At 40.9% G+C, this 19,482-nt stretch overlaps 1 protein-coding gene across 2 annotated transcripts; it reads left to right on the top strand.

The window, feature by feature from the left end:
• Window positions 1–1,569: 1,569 nt before the first annotated feature.
• LOC126595953 (cytochrome c oxidase subunit 6b-2-like) lies at window positions 1,570–4,028 on the top strand. 2 transcript variants are annotated; one of them, XM_050262361.1, is made up of 4 exons: window positions 1,570–1,727; window positions 2,654–2,742; window positions 2,829–2,922; window positions 3,810–4,028. In XM_050262361.1, the coding sequence occupies exons 1-4, from the start codon at window positions 1,719–1,721 to the stop codon at window positions 3,861–3,863; spliced, it is 246 nt and encodes an 81-aa protein (XP_050118318.1). In that variant the 5' UTR covers window positions 1,570–1,718; the 3' UTR covers window positions 3,864–4,028. The 2 variants fall into 2 exon arrangements, with proteins under 2 accessions (XP_050118318.1, XP_050118319.1); XM_050262362.1 differs by having other exon boundaries at window positions 1,571–1,727; window positions 2,829–2,910.
• Window positions 4,029–19,482: the final 15,454 nt, after the last annotated feature.

Raw genomic sequence — 19,482 nt, 5'->3', positions numbered from 1 at the left:
GTTAGAATTTATGTCTAAAATTGAAAATTCCGTCAACTTTCTGTTAATTATTAGCACATGAGCCACATATATTAGGCTAAAATGGAACTCTCTGTACATATATTAGGCTAAAATGGAACTCTCTTAATTGTTAGCACGTGGGGTTGGCTCACATGCCAATAATTAACCGAAAGTTTACAGAATTTTTAATTTTAGGCATAAATCCTAACAAACTTTACCACATGGGCTTAAATCCTAGTGTTTTTACTACATGACCTATCTTCCAACCACCATGTAACCAAGGGAACTATTAATCCAATTAAGCCAAGTAAAATTTGGCATTTTGAAGGGATTATTTTCTTGTTTAGGTTTGTGTAGTAAGATGAATGCTACTGTTTCCATATAGAATTATCGAGTATAGGAAGTGATACTTACTAGGGTTTCAAATTTACAAACTCACCAAATCAACAACTCGAAATTTTTGTGTCACTTTGGGGGAAGAAAGTAAGACATCGATTTTGGAGGAAGCAAGGACTCTCGATCTCAACTTGGAGGAAGCAAGTAGGACGTCCTTTCTATCAGATGAATTTCGACAAATTTTGAACGAATTTCGAACAAATTACATTTTTGTCGATTTCGGACACGTGATGTGGAAGGCCCTGCTGGGGATGACAAACTATGTGGAACTTCGACTAAATTTCGAACATGTTACTGTGTCTAAAACTTGAATGATTTTTTTTTTTTAATTCGCCTGCTGCAAAGTTTTAGGCAGAGGAGGAGACGACAAACTAATTGCACGGGAAGTTACAAATTAATTTTTGTAATATTGCGGGCTATGCTCGACATTTATTGATGAGCCATTTATGATTAGGTTTCAGAGTAAGTTTGGTTTGGTTAATTTTTTATCAGCAGTTCAGAAGTTAAAATCGAACGGGTTACATTGATTTGTACAAGAGAATTTGTTCTTTAGAAATCAGGTGAAATTAATGGGCTTATTTGTTACGGGCCCAATCATTATTGTACAAAAATGGTAGTGTACGATACTGAGAAGCATTGGTTTTGGTTTGATATGGTTCTATTTTCAAAATCCTAAATATCGGACTGATATTGTCCGAATATATATTCCGGTATTGGTTTTGATTTCTGGGCACTACCAAACTGTACAGGACCCTAACCAGGCCTATCCAAAACGAAGGTGGATTGTCTGCCCTCCCATTTTCATATTCTTCTCATTTTCTTCTGTTTTGTGTGGTCACGGTTAAGCTACATCAACATTTTATATTCTTATTACTTTTTGTTTTATTATTTTTATAAAAAAATCAATATAAAATGTTGACGTAGCTTAACCGTGACCTCACAAATAGGAGGGGATGTGAAGAGTATGGTAATGAGAGGGCAGACAATCCACCTCCATCCAATACTCGTTCATCCACCCCGAACGTAAGAATTCCGGCAAATTTCTTAACAATGTCAAATTTTGTAGGATTTAATTGCCAAGTAATAAAAATGTCACTGCTAAATTTGCCAAAGTAGAAATGAGAGAGACCAAAATTAGAAATTGGATTAAATTATATGCACCAAAAGTGTAATTTGACCTACTATTTATTGAGAATTACGTGGGCCCGCACGAGAGCCCATCCAGGCATCCACCTCCATCCCAACTCTCCCATTTCTTATATTTGCTTTTCCTGCGTCTCCGATTCTCGCTCGTCCCTCCATCAACGAGTTAGTCTTGAGTCATGGCCGAGGTTTGATTCTTCTCTTTGTTCTCCCAATCGATATGTAATCTATATAGATTCTGTTTGTATTCCAGAGTTTTGTTAATTTTGTATTCGGTTTTCGTTTTAATTTTTTTTTTAATTTATGATTATTTTCTGGGTAATTTCTTTGTAGATTTGGCCTGTTAAGATTCCTGATTTATTTATTGTGTTTCTTGTTCATCAATTATTTGCGAGATAGAATTCAATAACTTTAGTCATGAGATTTGTCTTCGTTTTATTATGGTTTTATGAAACCCTCGTTTCCTGATCAAAAGAAATTTGAGTTGCTCGAGTTATAATTGTATGGAGATCTTTAAGCATTATGATTTGTTGTATGGAGTATAATTTGGGGCCAGTTACCTTTTCTGAGCAGTGTGAATCAATTGGATCTAAAACAGAATGATTGAATGTCGTTTGAAAATTTTGTGTGTTAATGTTTGCTTCATTCCGATATTCCTGAATGGCCGCATTTTTATTCGGTGCTTATATGGCAAGGATTAACCGAGTCCTCGCCTAAACTTTGATCATATATTTAATTTCAAATTTCAGTTAATGACAAATTGTGTACTTATGCATGACTTGTAATAAGTATTATAGGATGTTTCTTGGTAATGCGACCCGTGAAAGTTACCTGCGTGGTCTGTATTCAGAGATTTGATTTTTCCTTTTAATTTTTGTGTATGCATATTCTCAGTGATTGAAAGTTGACACTAGTTGGTATAGTCTAATGAATTAATCCAATTTGAAGAATGAAACATCTGAAGATGTAAAGTGTGAAGGCAGCATAAAACTGATATTGTTCTAGATCGCGGAATGCCATTTTGATGGATTTATCTGTTTTTCTTATCTGTATTTTCAATTAATTGTTACAATATTGTTCTGCGTACATTAAGTTTTCTGCTGTGTTGCTTCAGATTGAGCTGAAAACAGCACCTGCTGATTTTCGATTTCCCACAACAAATCAAACTAGGCACTGTTTCACGCGTTACATTGAGTTTCATAGGTAGCTTTCCAAACTTTAGCACTTAGTCTTTCAACGGTAAACTATTCATTGAGAATTTTCATTCTTTCATGTAAAACCAATTGCAGGTGCGTTGCAGCAAGGGGTGAAGAATCTAATGAGTGTGAGAAATTTGCCAAATATTACCGCTCCCTCTGCCCCGGTGAATGGGTGAGTACATTGGTCAGTCCTTTTCCAATACTTCATAACTGATGTACTCTTTTTGTGCAAATGTTTCTTGAAGCACTTCATGTACTTAAATCTGTGAAATATAAAGTGAGAATGGGAAAAAAATCCTTTTGGTCTTCTTCTCTGTTCGTGTTGCATTGTTACGGGATAAAAAGGTATTTTGCAAGTATGGGGAGAAAGTTTTTTCTATAAAATGCCCGCAGTTCAACCTTTACAATTATAGGCTGAACATGGTTCAGTCTATGATATGTGTTCGAACTATCATATTGGAGTTTTCTCATATGGTTGCCCTCTTCTTGTTAACTTGCTGGCTTTATTACTAATTTGGATATATAATTATTTGGTGCTTTTGTTAGTCCCTATAGGCATTTAACCCACTATGTCGGAGGATAATAAATAGCCTTTCATACATTAAGGAATGTACAATCACAGGCACACACATTAGTCAGAGCCTGATATTTTAATTTGTTTTAAGAACATGGATTGTTTGTTTGCATGGTTTTATACATGGATTAAACTGTTAATGGCTTGTTCTCCTTTATACAGATTAGGAAAGTTCAATTTATAAGGTTTCTTTTCCTCTGAAAGAGTTGTTGGACCAAATAATATTTGTTAAACCAATTGGATTGAAGCACCAGAATTAAACTCTCAAAATTTGTCCAGTGTATGGTTATCAATAGGAATCTTGCAGTGACATTCTATTTTGTTTTACTTTTTCTGGGTGTGTTTGTTTGTTTTACATTTTTTTTGTTTTCGTACTTTTCCTTTTGACTTGTTGAGGGTTTTCCAATTACTGGAGTTGGTAGCACTTTATATATTAAATCTAAAATCTAGCCTTTTTATTTTATTTTTTATTTTATCATGCGCATGCATTATTGTAGATTGAGAAGTGGGAGGAGCAGAGGGCGGAAGGAACTTTCCCAGGTCCTCTATAATTCAACGTGAGAATCTCTGGCATGATCTTTCTTTGTCATGGAAGTTGCATGGTTTCATTGTTGGATCGTTGTGAATCAATAAGTGACCTGTGTGTCCAGATTTCTTTGATTTTATTTAAATCACCATATTGTTTGTTTTAATTGAAGGTACGTTGTTGCTAAAAATGGTTCTGTGTATACTCACCCTTCCAGGTTCGGCCCCCCCCCCCCCCCCCCCCCAAAAAAAAAAAAGTGTTTCTTACTACATATGCAGTTTGGTTTTGTGGATGCAATTTTCTTCTTCCTTGATCTTGGACAAAGTTGCACCTACAAAACAATTAACACCTTAGGATCAAGGTCAAGAGCCTCATGCGCCCACGATGAATGGGGGTTTTGGCCAAAGAACCTCCGATGCCAAAGTTAGAATTTAAAGAGAAAAATGTTTAGAAAGTATTGAGAAATTTGCAAGTGTGTTGGAATGATCTTTTGGTGAAAATGGGAGCCTATTTATAGGGATAGGGTGTAACTTATGGTTTAATGTGATTTAATGGATCAATTAATCCATTAATTGGTTAATCAACACATTTTTGGAATAAATATTTTGGGGGTTATGTAATTTATATAGGATGTTTTGAAGGTTATGAAATAATTACGTTGCGGAAAATATAGAATGAGGATGGATGAAATAACTTTGAATTTGTTACCTATTTTGGGCACTTTTGATTTGGTTGAATGATGATTGCCTGCTGCTCGCGCGTAGGAATCCCGTTGTACCTCAAGGGTATTTTTGTCCTATTTTGTCAAAAAATCCACGTGTCGCCTTGTGATTATTTTTGGCTCCACAAATGCCTCCACACCTGTTAGGCTGCTCATAGGAAATGGCAGTAGGTGTAGAGATCATCTTGCTTTAGGAAACGTATGATTGCTTCCTATTTTGATGTAGATTCCCTCTTTAATAGGAAATTAGGTCCTTCTAGGAATGAGAAATAAAGTTCTCTCAAAGTCTTTTGAAGTCCACCTTAAGTGGGTTATTAAATTAACTTTGGAGAGTGATTTACTCTACTCTACAAGAGAGAGAGAGCTTAGAGGATATTTGTTCTCCCTCTTCTAGCAATCTTCTACATCTTGCCCGTGCAAATGATCGTCTTTCGTTGATTTATTTGTGTTTTCCATGCTGCACCAATGTAAGAAAAGTTTAATTTTTCTTGTCTTCTTTTTGGATAGTGTTATCGCGGGGCAGCCGTCGGGGTGGTGCAGCACGTCGGTTGGCTGGGGCCAGGAGTCGGCTCGGCATGGGCCGAGGTGTTGTGGCAGGGACCACTGCTTGGGCAGCTCGGCTTGGCTAGGCTAGAGCCAAGGGCAGCTTGTGCGGCTGGGGCTGCAGATTATGGCGCTAGGGAGCAGTGCTAAGCGAGCCGTATGGTTCATGTCCTTTGGGCTCTTGGACCTGATTCAGGCCAGGCTAGCGACTGGGAAAAATGAGGAGGTCGTGGGAGCTCATGGGTTGCTGGAATGCTGGGCATGCAGGCCTCTTGCCTGCTAGAATGCTGGGTACTATGAATGTCGTTGACTACTTAGTCCTTTTCATCGGGAGAAAGGTAGGCTGCCCTCGAAAGATGAGGTAAAGAGGATTAAGGCGGATGCATTGGCTTATCTGATTGCTATCGTAGAGCTTACTATGAATGAAGGTGTAAAGAAGAAATCTTCCCCACCTGCTCAAGAGATGTTGATTAAGAGAAAACTGAAGACTTCTTCCACTGCTGGTGAGGGTCCGCCTGCTGTCGAGAGGTCTGTGATTGGCATGAATTTTTCTGATGAGAAAAAAAATGAAACTGCTAGATCTAAGCATGTGGTGCCTGCTATTGAGAATAGCTAGTACGATTGCTGATAGGATTGCTCAGCGTAGAGGTTCTGTCGTGCCCCAGTGCCGAAGTCTGTACCAAGACGTCCGTTGGGAGCTAAGTCTGGTTCACCTTTGGAGAGGCTTGCTATTATGAAGAGCGATAAGGTGAACTCTGTTGCTAAAGTGGCGCTAAGGCCCACTCCCTCTGCTGCAGAGATTGATACGTCTGCTGGGAAAGAGGAGACTGCTCGCGTGGGCAACTGTGAGAAATCCACTAAGCCTGCTTCTGGGAAGGCTACTGAGATCCATGTGCTATCAAGACCAGATCTGCTTGAAGACATGGACGCTTGTGCCAAGTTTGTTGATGGCGTTAGAAAGGTTATTTGCCTAAGTTCCTTTACGAAGCATACAACCCAACATAAAATGACTGCTCTGCTTGCTATGATGTAGATGTAGCAAGGCTGCCAAGGAGGTGGCGAAGACTATGGCAGCTGAAGTTTATTCCTCGGCTGAGGAGATTAAGAGGTTGGATTCTGAGCTCGTTGCTTTGAAGGGGTCTAATATTTTTGCCCCCAATTCTCTGCAGCTCGAGACTGCTCGCCAAGAGATCGTTGACTTGAAGACTAGGCTTGACGCGATCCAAGTTAAGTATGAAAATGTAGAGAAGGAGATTGGATGTTACATACCTTAGATTCAAGATCTTGAGTTTGCAGTTTCTGAGCTTCATTTCGTTGCTTATACAAAGGTTGAAAAGTTGATTGCTGCTTATAATCAAGTGATCCACTTCAAGAGAATCGTCGATAGGCTTGAACACCAAGTGTTAGAACTGCAAGGTGTACTGAAGATGAACGAAAGTCTGAAGAAGGAAGTGGATGAGCTGCAGCGCGTTCGTGTTAGTCTGCTTGAGGAGAATGAGCAGTTGAAGGGTGAGAAGGATGGGCTCGAGGTTCAAGACCTTATCTATTTCTTTGGAAGATTTGCTTGCTTTTACTTTTGAGGCTTCCAGTGGTGAAGTAGTTGGAGAAGTTGGTGCCCAGACTGAGGCAGCCGGGGGTGAAATGCTGGATGATGCCGCTGCTAAGCGCGTCGCAGTTGCTTAAGGTGTGGCGACCGAATAGTCGTGGGATTTCCAAGCTAGGTAGCCTTTAGGATTTTTTTTTTTTTTTTCCTTGTAGCTTGTTTTGCTTGAACTCCTTCAGCCTTTGCTAATTGTTTATGAACATGCTTCATTCGCTTTTCTTCATCTTCGCTTCGTTTATTCATACCCTAACCTTTAAACTTTATACACCAGTAGCAGGCATGCTACTTTTCTATAAGCAGACAGACTCGCGTAGCCTATGCAGTCGTAAGTGTTGGTGTAGAGCTTTGCAAAGTTGTTAGCCATAGGGTTGGCAGCTGGATGCCTTACTTACAGAAATAGACAAGTCCGTGTAACCACTAGGTTGTTAACCTTAGCTTTCTCCAATTTCGTAGGTTGTGTAGCAAGTATCACAACATTTTAGGACTTGGTGTAGATTGTTCCACGCTTGGCAGAGGTGAAGTTTATCGACCATGTAGCATGTCGGCAGTGGATAAAACTTCGTATATGCACGCTAGCTTGTTTAACCTTTTCACAAGAATATGCGGTTGTATAAGTCTAGTGTGGTTTTATTGCTCGAAGGGCAAGCCGTAGGCAGTCTTCCGGAAACCGTAGGCTACCTTAGTGCACTCAGTAGCAGCTGTAGGGTTCCAGGGCAGCTGTCTGTAGGGCATACTGCATAATGTGCCCCCTCCGTCTCTAGGGTCCGGTTCCTCGCGGATGAGGCCAAGAGACCCAAAATCCTTCAGTTAGCTAAGCCTTGAAAAAGACCATTGTGGCTACTTTTAGGAATCCTGGCGCAAACCATCGTGCATCTAGTTATACTAGAGCAGCCAGGCTCATCCACGTTTGGATATTTGGAGTGTAAAGTTTATCCTCTCGTCTTGGAGAGCTGACCTATGTGGGTTTCAGGGAATTGGTTTACCCTCTCGTACTAGAGAGCATGGTTGGTCCCTCGGGGGGTGTAATTCCTGCGATGAGTCCTTAAGAAGGGCGCGGTCTTCTTTTTGAAATGCAGGAGTGATCAGTTGTTGTAAACATGTAGCTGAGCCAAGTTCTGATTACTTCTGAATTCCTCATTGAAAAACGAGTGAAACGAACTAGAACTTATCTGTAAGGTAGGAACTGTATAACAACTGGATAGTCCTCGGCTTGTGAGGTGGTGCCCAGCGAGCTGCTTGAGTCTTCGGGCTTTGATGTAGCGGGAGGTCACACATGGTACTTCCTTATATTGTAGGCATTCCACTGCTTTGCGATCTTTTTGTAGTTTCATGGTGGCGAGGGTGTAATTACTCTTGCTGCCTACTCTGTTGATCTTATACGGACCTTCCCAGATGCGATTAATCTTTTTGGAGCCTTCTCCGCGGGCACTGATGAAGGCTTTTCTTAGGACTAGATATCCGGGCTAAAACTGCCGGATCTTAGCCCTTTTGTTGTAGCTGGAGAGGAGCTGCTGCTGGTAGGCTGCATTGCGGGTACTGGTCTGCTCGCGCTTCTCCTCTGCCAGATCTAAGCTTGTGACCATCTTCTTACTGTTCTGCTCAATGTTTGGTAGTAGAGCGGTGATACGTGGCTTGGTGACATTGGGATGAATGATTGCTTTCGAACCAAATGCCAAAGAAAAATGAGTCTCACCGGTTTCTCGTCTTTTGGTGGTGCGATATGCCCACAGACATCCAGGGAGTTCGTCTGGCCATTTTTCCATCTTGTTGGTGAGGGATATCTTGAGGCAGTCGAGGATCATTTTGTTGGTGAGGGATATCTTGAGACATGTGTTGCTTGATGCCATATTCTTGGAAGAATTTCTCCAAATCTCTGCCCATGAATTGCAAGCTTCATCGCCAAGTTTTTTGCCATTCGGAGCCTGCTAGTAGGGCCTCGTACTCTGCTTCGTTGTTGGATGCTTTGAAACCTAGAATGATTGTCTGCTTAGGCATCGAACCGCCTGGGGTAACAAGGGCCACGTCTGCTTCTGAACCTTTGCAGTTGGATGCGCCGTCGACATGCAAATGCCAGAAGTCTCCATCGGGTGGAGCAGGCACGGCTAGAGTGTGCTCGGCTACTTCCAGGGTGTCGTTGGGCCTCTTTGTTGGGTTGCCAAAGCTAAGCGTGAAGGCACGGTAGGGAGCTGTGGAGCTGGGGCCATGTTACATGTAGCAGAAGATGCTCAACTGCCAGTATTGGGCCACTCTAGAGCTGAATAATGGAGTAAGGGTCAGCTAGGGCCGTGTGACGCGCAGCAGAAGGTAGTGCTCAACTGCCGATACATGTTGCTCTTATGTAGAATCTTCTGGGGCGACGAGGACAAAACTTGTTTCTGAGTGTTCCTGCCAGTGTTCATCTGCCCTTGGCGTGTCTTTTAGGCCGAGTTGTTGCGTTCGTCAGAAAACTTTGCATTCGCCAGGATCTTATGCCTTTATCGTCGCGTGTCTGGATTGGGCGAAATAATGTGTCATGAAGATGACTGCATGTGTTTGAAGGTAAAACTTGAGCTTCTGGGTTACAACAACTATCGTCAAAGTTAGCTTTTGAATTTTTAATAGCATCGAGAAGAGCTTTTGAACTGTAGAATACAGGTAATCGGGTCCCCTAGCTCTTCTCGCATGATGGTAGAGCTTATTGTTGCTTTAGATACCGTCAAACATGCAAATAAGTCCTCTGCTGCTTCCGGTTTGGATAGTAAGGAGGTGATGTCAGGTACTTTTTCAAGTCATTGAATGTGCATTAGCGAGCCTTGTCCCAAAGTGCATACTTCTCTGCCAGAGTGAGAGTCTGCCAGAGTTAGATCTTCTTTCATGATCAATTTTCCGAATAGTTGGTGGTTTGCTAGAAGTCATTTTTGGAAGGTTGTTCTAGCTATCAAGTAGTTACATCCGACTGTCCTTGCCTTCTCTGCTTTGAACCTCCTCACATAGTCGTGAAGCGACTCCTTTGGGTTCTTTTTGACGTCGAACAAATGGTTGGACTTATTTTTGATCGAGCGACAGGATGACTATTCTTTGGTGAAAACCAAAGAAAGTTCGTCGAAATTCCGGATGGATTGTGATGGTAGGGTGTAGAACCAATATTACGACTCGCCTTGTAGAGTGGTGGCGAATATCTTGCACATGAGATCATCATTGTTTCGATAGAGGATCATTGCGCTTCCGTAGTGCTTTAAGTGTCTTTCCGGGTCTTCATCCCCTTTGAAAGATGTGAAATGTGGCATGCTGAACTCGCGTGGAGGCTCTGCCTGCTCGATCTCGTCCATGAAGGGTGACCTGCTTATGTTGGTCATGTTCCGTCGTAGTGCCTTGTCGGTGACCTCGTTGCGTTGGAAATTGCGCAATCGCTTGGTCAGAAGTCTCTCCACTTTTTCCTGAATTTGCCTTTGTTGAGGTAATGGAGCTCTCGGCTGTCCTAAACCGTGACTTGCTGGTCTAAGCTGCTCTTTCATGTGTTTGGCTCGCTTATGCCGCAGATGCGGTATGTGTAGCATGTTTCTAGCAGGCAAGCGAGTCTTCGCAGGCTGCCGGTTGAACTTGAGTCCGATTGAGTGACTGCTTCTCTCTGTCCATCGTGCTGCTTACTCCGATATGAGGTGGATGATGCTCCTTGTAGGCTTAGCCGCGAATGAACACTCGCCTGGAAGGTTGCTCATGTTGACTATTGGAGTGTGACCCCAACCGTGAATGTATGCTCGTCTATGGGCTTAGTCGTGAGTGCACGCTCATCCGCGCTCTAAGATGGGAGTATACGCCATCTCGAGGCCCAATCAGGAGTGTACATTGCTTGAACGCTCGGTTCGTGGCTGGTCAAGTGGTTGCTTGCCAAGACGCTGCTGGAGAGATTCTTTGTTTGCCCTTGTCCTACTTCGGGACACCTCGTCTGGGGCACGTTGCATCTCGGTGCATTACAAGAGTTGGTTCACCAAGGCCGTCTCCTGTGCGAGGGCGCCCGTCAACTCTATGACTTATCAAGACAAGTGTTGTTCTCCATTTGGGTTGGAATATCTTGGAATGAATGTGTCTTCTTGAGCAGTGGAAGTGTGGTAGACTCCGGGCGCGAGATTTAAGTTGGGAAATGCCAAATCCGCAGAAAAATGTGTTGAAAATGCTCCTGGTTTGATCGTTAGTATGGAAATTTTGAGCCGAGATAGTTGAACGAATCTTAGATCGATTTGGGCTGCTTGGAATGTCACATGAGCAGACTGGGCCGCGAAAACAGGTTAGGCCACGAGAGTGGGCTGCTTGGCTGGAGCAGGCTGGGCTACGGAAGCAGGCTGTGTCACGAGAGTGGACTGCTCGACGGGAGCAGGCTGGGCCATGAGAGTGAGTTGCTCAGCTGAAGCAGGCTGGGCCATGAGAGTGGGTTGCTCGGCGGGAGCAGGCTAGGCCGCGAGAGTGAGCTGCTCGGCGGGAACAGGCTACTCGGACTGTGATGCACATAGGTGCGAAGCTTGGGCTCAGCTTGGCAACGCGTTGAGTTCACGTTGGGCTTGGAGTGACATGGCTTGGGCTGTGACTTTGGTGCTGTGAGCCTTGGATGGAACGGCTTGGGCCGTGGTAGCGGTGCCATGGACCTCGTCGCGGGTAGTGGAGACCGTGGTGGTTGCCATGATGGAGCCCTGTAGTGATGGTGACGCTCCTATGATCACATTTAGCCTCGTGGATCATCGTGGTCCCATTTCTTGAATATTGGAATTTTAACTTGTGGAATTTTCTAAATTTCTAGCCATTGTATTTCTCTTTTACGTTTTATCAAAGAATCTTTACAAATAAAAAATTCTAATAATAAGAACGTATAAAAAATCTACAAATGGATGAGAAAATAGAAAAACCTTTTGATGCGGGAGTCTTCTACAAGTGTGTCCTTTTAATGCGGGAGTCTTCTACAAGTGTGTGACTCTGCTCTCAATGAAAGCACCAATTTGTGGATGCAAATTTCTTCCTCCTTGATCTTGGACAAAGTTGCACCTACAAAATAATTAACACCTTAAGGTCAAGGCCAAGAGCCTCACGCGCCCACGATGAATGGGGGAGGTTTTGGCCGAAGAACCTTCGATGCCAAAGTTAAAATTTAGAGAGAAAAGTGTTTAGAAAGTATTGGGAATTTTGCAAGTGTGTTGGAATGATCTTTTGGTGAAAATGGGAGCCTATTTATAGGGATAAGGTGTAACTTATGGTTTAATGTGTGATTTAATGGATTAATTAGGCAATTAATCCATTAATTGGTTAATCAACACATTTTTGGAATAAATATTTCGGGGCTTATGTAATTTATATAGGATGTTTTGAAGGTTATGAAATAATTACGTTGTGGAAAATATAGGATGAGGATGGATGAAATAACTTTGAATTTGTTATCTATTTTGGGCACTTTTGATTTGGTCGAAGGATGATTGCCCGCTGCTCGCGCGTAGGAATCCTGTTGTACCTCAAGGGTATTTTTGTCCTCTTATGTCCAAAAATCCACGTGTCGCCTTATGATTATTTTTGGCTCCACAAGTGTTAAGTCATTTAGTTGATTCTATCAAACTGTAGACCTGTAAGGGCTTCCTGTGGAATGCATCACTTAAGGATGCTTTATGAAAAATAAATTATATTGCACTTGAAGGCCTCATTTGGTGTTTAGTATTTAGATTGATTGGATACTCATGTTTGTTACTTTCGAATTCTGTCCAAGTTAAAGGTAGAAAATTAGTTATGAAGGAAAAATAACCGTTTGTTGGCACACAAAATGGTATATGATTAGGCGGAATAATTCACGTTCTACCTTCAACTTTGACAGAATTTGAAAGTTGCATTCATTTCTTCCTTCACCTTGCAATGAGGTTCCAATAGTTGGTTATTTCACTCCACAGTTTTGGGGCGCATATATAATTTGAGAATAGAAATGGAATATTTAGTTGGAGTTCTTGAATTGGTAGAGCCCTTGAGCAACTTGTTAATATGAATATTGCTTGTATCGAAATATTTTAAAAAGAAGAAAGCCACTTAGTATAATGGTCTGGTAATATTTATCTTCATTTGGAAGTGAGGTCTTAGGTTCGATTCTCACCAAGGTGAATTTAAATCACATTATTGCTAGCTAATTATGAGGCTAACCTCATTCCTTCCCCTTTAATGAAGATATCGTTTGTTAAAAAAATAAAGGTAAATTACATAAAATTACCTTAATTATTAATTCAGTCACAGTTTCATACCCTATCTTTAAAAAATTTCAATGTCATACCTCATTTACGAATTATTTACAATTTTATACCTTCCGTCAGTTTTCTATCAATTCTTCCGTTAAATAGTGACGTGGCTTGAGACGGGGCCCACTCTCTATTAAAAAATTAATTAATATTAAAAAACGAAAAACAAATCATTTAATAATTTTTTTGCATGAGGGACCTACCCTTTATCCCCTCACCTTTTCTTCCCCCTCCTATCTTCCCCAAACCCAAACCCAGATCCCACCCACCCTGTTCCCGTCTTCTCTGCACCGATCACTGCCCGAGTTCTTCATCCCTTAGTCCTATCTTTGCTCTGCTGGACTCAGCCTTCACCAAATCGGGTCAACCGGCCCTCTCTCTACTCCAGTACCACTTCTGCCCCTCCAAACCCTCAAATCCCTCCCCCATGCCATCAAGATCCTGAATTTACTCTTCGACCACCCCTTCGTCGTTGAATCCGACGTCATAACTTACTTGTCTGAAACCCTCTTCGATTCCTCCCCTTCCCTCCAAGGCGACATGGAGGACACCACTGTGGTGATCGCGCAGGTGGCCCGGTGCAAGGGTCCACGGCGGTGATTGTGCAGGTGGCCGGTGTGAGGGTGGGTGCGGATTTGTTGGATCTCTCGACCGGGTCGAGCTTGATGAGCAAGGAGAACGCGGTGGGTGCGCTACTCAATTTGTCCAAGTGCGACGAAGAGATGGCTTTGAGGGCGGTGAGGGAGGAGGGGTTGGGAGAGGTGGATGGGATTGCTAATGTGGTCAAGAATGGCAGCGGGGAAGAAGGGGTGGGTGGGATCTGGGTTTAGGTTTGGGGAAGATGGGAGGGGGAAGAAAGGGTGAGGGGATAAGGGATGGGTCCCCCATGCAAAAAAAAAAAATTAAATGTTTTTTTTAGTTTTGTAATATTTAATTAATTTTTTAATAGAGAGTGGGTCCCGTCTCAAGTCACGTCACTATTTAATGGAAGAATTGACAGAAAATAAACTGAAGGTATGAAATTGTAAAAAATTAGTAGATGAGGTATGAAACTGTGACTGACCTAATAGTTGAGGCACTTTTATGTAATTTATCCAAAAAAAAATTTAAGAAGAATAATTTGAAAACAACTTTATCAAAACTCAAATGATTGTTTGTCAGAAGGCTAAAAAAAGTGGACTAGGATTCTCTCCCCTCCTCTTTCCATCCCTTTCCCTCCCATTCTCTCACATTCTCTATTTTGTCTCTCTTTCTATAAAAAATTAATATAAGATTCATGAACCTATTTTGTCTTTGTCTTTCTATATATTTGTTTAATTGAGTAAAATTCATGAACCTACTTGTTTTCCCAAAAATAATTTTACATTGTTCAATGCACTATATTATTTCAATTATGAACATTATCACAATGGAATAGATGTTGAAGATCTGTGAGTGACCCTCTACCACAGTGGTGGATAGGAGTGTTGTGACACACCTCGACTGGAGTCGAGGCATGTTGATCGACACTCGAAGGTGACGTAGCCAAAAGGAAAGTGATGAATAAAATATGGATAAATTTAAACCGAAACTAGAATTTATTTAAGCTAATAAAGAGAGTGCGCAATAGTGGGAAGAACCCTTAAATCATAAGTAGTCAAAGCATAGATGACAGTACGACATAAGTGAAGGAAAAAATTGTGAAAAGTAGTTCATTTGAGCAACATCTATGCATGCAATTAACAATTAAAAGGCGGAATCATGCTTGTATGCACTCAAAAACAAAACTTTACCCTTGAAATTTAAGGCCTAGTAATTGTGGTGAATCAAGACTCAACTCAAATCTTAAAGAAAAGGGTTGAGAAACTTTTATACCTTTGAAGCACCTCTTTGCTTAGCAAAGGATATTCACCCATGTGAACGTCTTCTTTCCCTAGTCTCCTTGCTCCTTGACTCCATGGATGTTGATGGAGGAACTTTGCTTCTTGGCTCCATAACTGATGTGGTAGAAACTAACACACAAATTAAACCCTATAAATTATCCAATCGTAGTATGAGTAAGTAGGGATCGTTCTATTCTGGAGATTAGAAGGGATGCTAATCAACACAAATTAAACTTATAAAACTGAAAACTAAGTTAAACTAACAACAAAACAATGACTGGGGGAATTTTGGATGAATTTAATTAAAACAAAAGTAAAGCGCAACAAGTGAATTATTAAATCAACTTTAGAGAGCAATTTATTCTACCCTAAGTCTATTTTAGTCTACCTTAAGTAGATTATTAAATCAACTTTAGAGAGCAATTTATTCTACCCTACAAGAGAGACAAAGCTAGAGGATATTTGTTTCTCATCCCCTAGCAATCTTCTACACTTGCCCGCGCAAATGATTGTCTTTCATTGCTTTCTTCGTCTTCATGCCGCACCAAAGTAAGAAAAAGTTAATTTTCCTTGTCTTCTTAATTTTTGGGAGCCTCAAGGCTTGAAATTTGGCTTGACGAGGGTCGAGAAAGTATGAAAAGGTGGCTGAAAAAGCCATGACACATTTCCTGTAGTGAGGTGGCTCCGTGGGTTTGGTGTTGTGGTGGCTGGGCTTGGACCATGGGTTGGCGGCGTGGCCCTAGCGTGCGGTTGGCAGGTGCCTGAGTGTTGTGGTCTGGGCCTTTGTGCTTGGTTGTGAAGGAAAAATTTTGTCCTAGCTAAGAACATGTGAGAATATTTGAACACATATGCAAACCATTAACACATTAAAGTAGGCATGCATTAAAAAACAATTCTAAAACCCATGACTTTCAAAGCCTAGTGAATGGTGAACCATGAGACTCTTTAACAATATTAAAGAGAAGGTAGGATTTAAAGATTCATTACCCTTGAAGCTCATCCTTGTTTACACAAGGGATTCACCCAAGTGGAGGGCCTTTAAGTCACCTCCTAGCTCCTTGGATCTTCCTTGTGATTTTCTTCCTTTTTGATGCTCCTTTGCTCCTTGAGGATGTGAGGAAAGGATCTCCAAAACACCAAAGGTTTGGTGTCTCTAAGTCTCCACACCAAGGATGAGGTGTGAAGATGAAATGGATGACTTAGAGAAGAAAAGATTGCTAGCTAAATCCTCTCTAAGTGGCCGGCCTCCTTGTTGAGAAAAAGAGAGAAAGTGTTTCACCTCTTTGCCTCAAGAAAAAACCCTAATGAGAAAATAGCTATAAAGTTAACTTTATACTACATCACATTTGAGTGGCAAACTTATAATTAGTTCAAGTTTGCATCCACTCTCCCTTATGGCCGGCCTTGTCATTGTTATTGGGCTAATTTCCCATTTTGTTTTAGTTGTCATACAACTTAAACATAATGGGCTTTGTGGGCCAAAACACTTTTGGGCCCCGAAACCCAAAACCAACTTAAAAACCCAATACGAACCTTTTATAAAATTAATTAACTAATTAATTAATCTTGACCATTTTCAATTAAACCATTTAATTGCATATCCATTTCATTTATATTTCTTCACTTTCATCCTTACTCGGTGTACGATCCATTAGGTTCCAATTAGCGAGGCAGTGGGCGATTGTTACTCTTAACGATCGATTGTGAATTGAAACAACATTTCAATTCTCCCTTTGTTGAAGATTAGTGTTTGCTAATCTTCAGGGCTTCCACAAACCATGAGTGACACCTAGCAGCATGTCATGGCTACCCAAGCTAAATAGAATTGGTTGGAGAACCTATCCAGTTACAATTTCAATGCAATACGGTCCTTCTCTAATACAATACTCTTAATCACATTGTTTGAGTGATAGTTTGTTTCATGTCTACTATCCAATGTAATACTTATCTATATGATTCAATTGAATATGATTTGGAACATACTTCCTAAGTCATATTCGTATGCTTTGGCCAAAGACTCCCGAATCATATCTTAGAGTATTCTCTTTCCACTATGGAAGGTTAGAGATCCCTTGTTATGCATTCATATGCCTACATGACTAGATAGCTTGACCCCAACAATGCTGTGGACACTCTCGATGGAATGCCTTTGACATGATCAAAGATCAAGGACCTAACCATTAGACATCTATGATGCCTCAGGTCAAAGGACTACTTTGCATATTGCAACTTATGAGTTCTTACATGACATGTATGTTCGAACTCTCTTTTGATCGTTGTTCAGTGTACTCGATTACTCTTTCAAGCACCTAGGTGTTTGTCTTAGTGTCCAACACTAAATAACTTGAGACTAGTCATACTCACGCTTGAGTTGACATAACACATACTAACCTTAGCGGATTGTCAATGCCAATTGGCAATCCTATGGCTAGGAACGTTTTAGGAATGAACATAAGAGAAAGGTCTCGTTAATCTAACTTAGTTAAATCACTTCTCTCTTAGATCAAATACATTCCTTGGATTCCCTTATTGCTTAAACACATGATACAATAAATAGTGATTAACAATAAGCTTTGCCCTTCATTAAACATATAATAGTTTAATACAATAAGTATTCCAAAAGCTATTACATCAAATGAGTGGCTTTGTGGGCATACTTCCAATAGGTTGAAGCTTGGGTAGAGAGTTGCTTCCTTTTTTTTTTTTTTTTTTTTTTTTTTTTTTTTTTTTGTGGTTGGGCTTGGGCCAATGCTTGAAGGAAAAGCAAGAGAGGCCGAGAGCCTTGTTGGGCCGTGTGCCCTGCTGTGCCGCCTTTTTTGTGTGCAGCCGTCTAACAAATTTTCCTCGCATCTTTATAGAATTTCTTCAAGCATGTGTTCCTCGAGCCACAAGAATGATGATGGTGTGCCACCATTGTATCGTCAAGGCAGGTCTTTGGGCAAGGTTGGTACTTCAAGGCTACTCACTTCAAAATTAGCTCTAATGACTTGTTTAGAGACTTCCTTGAGGCATATAGGCATGCTATTCTGTCGGGAGTGCGTGTGAAGCTTGTCAAGGATGGTAGTAGCTGTGAGCTGTGTAGTGGGGCTCGAAGAGCCATCAAGTTTCACCCCTCTTACTTTGTGTTGGGGTTTACTTTCCCTATGTTATGTTTCTTCCAAGAAGTGCTCAGCTCCATGAGATGTGCCCTCGCTCAATGTTCTCCAAATTCGAGCCACGTGATGGTGTGATTTGTCAATCTAAGCCAATTCATTGACTTCGATCTAACCGTCAACGAATTTTGGTACTTCTTTGACATAGGCCACATTGAGGAAGTTGGGTGTTGCGAAAATTAACTTAACACACAAATGAAACCCTCTTGTTGTCAAATTGTAGTATAAATGCAAGTAGGGATCGTTCTAAACCAGGGATTAGGAGGGCTTGCTAAAACCTCTAAACTGACTTAAAAGCATATAAACAAAGTTAAAAACACTAAACTAGACTCAAAGAACTTAAAACAAACTCAAATGACTCAAAACAAGCTAAAAACGCTCAAATCTGCCTAAAAACACAAACTGGACAGATTTGGACTCTAACACACTTTTGGGACACCTAAAAACACAAATAAAAATAGATTTTGACTAATAAAACACTTTAAAGTAAAGGGGGTTTTGGTTTTGACGAATTGAAAACAAAACAAGTAAATTAAAGAACTAATGAAATCTGCACGAATTTAAGTAAATTGAATGGATGGAAGGCTAGCTAGGAGGTTCTTTTCCACACATGACATACTTGCACATAAACCAATTTTCAGTTGTTCTTTCGATCAATCATGAAACTCAACACCCCAGGTTAATTAAGTCCGCTTAAATTAACCTTCAACTTCTCCGTAAGTTATTGAATTGGATGGGAAAGCGCATACAACAATTCAAGCATTCTTCAAAAGTTCTTTACGTGAATAGCACAGTAAAGATACAATCAAAGATCATTAAGCATTATGAAAACTATAAGTATTGACGAGGCATTCGTTACTATGATGAGCATGAAACTCCTAACAAGAATTTATTTAACGCGATCGTTTATAAGCGACCTCCATTACTTGTGAATATAAGTTTGTAACTATTAGGTGAAACTCCCTTATACTCTAGCATCATATTCATGCATGCAAACTAAGTGTGCACTCTTAATAAACATACACGAATAAGTTATCAATCAAGCAGTTAAACAAATTGAATTCACAACTTATGAAATCACAACTGAAGGAAATCAAATCATATTGCAAGCATGAACATGGTTTCGAATTCCCCCCTAGCTAAGGGGGGTTTGGTTCCTTATACTCACAAAGCAAAGATAAACAAATTTAGACATTGAAAACAAAAGAATGAAAACACCTAAAAACGCTCCAACAATCTAACTTGAATGGCAAGCACGTCCAAGGGTCTTCCTTCTTCTCTTTGTTGCGGCACAAAGTGTGGTTTGATGGATGAGTTGTAAATTATGGTGGTGGATGGATATAGGTGAGTTATGGTGAAGGGTGGATGGGTGGATTGTTTTCTCCCCTTTGTTATGGTGAAGGGTGGATGTATTTATAGGCTAGGGAGAGGACCACCATCTAATTAAGGTGGTAGTGATGAGTGTTGTGGTAATGAGTGGATGTAATGGGTGTGGTGGATGAATGTTTGGTAATGAGTGGATGTAAT

This window comes from Malus sylvestris, chromosome 13 (genome assembly GCF_916048215.2).
Source record: "Malus sylvestris chromosome 13, drMalSylv7.2, whole genome shotgun sequence".
NCBI lineage: Eukaryota > Viridiplantae > Streptophyta > Magnoliopsida > Rosales > Rosaceae > Malus > Malus sylvestris.
This window is presented reverse-complemented; position numbering and strand designations above follow the sequence as displayed.

What these genes read in the sequence shown, in the direction of transcription:
- LOC126595953 (XM_050262361.1), top strand. An exon ending in CGTTACATTGAGTTTCATAG is followed by an intron (nt 2,743 to 2,828) that starts GTAGCTTTCCAA and finishes AACCAATTGCAG; the next exon opens with GTGCGTTGCAGCAAGGGGTG. An exon ending in GTGAATGGGTGAGTACATTG is followed by an intron (nt 2,923 to 3,809) that starts GTCAGTCCTTTT and finishes GCATTATTGTAG; the next exon opens with ATTGAGAAGTGGGAGGAGCA.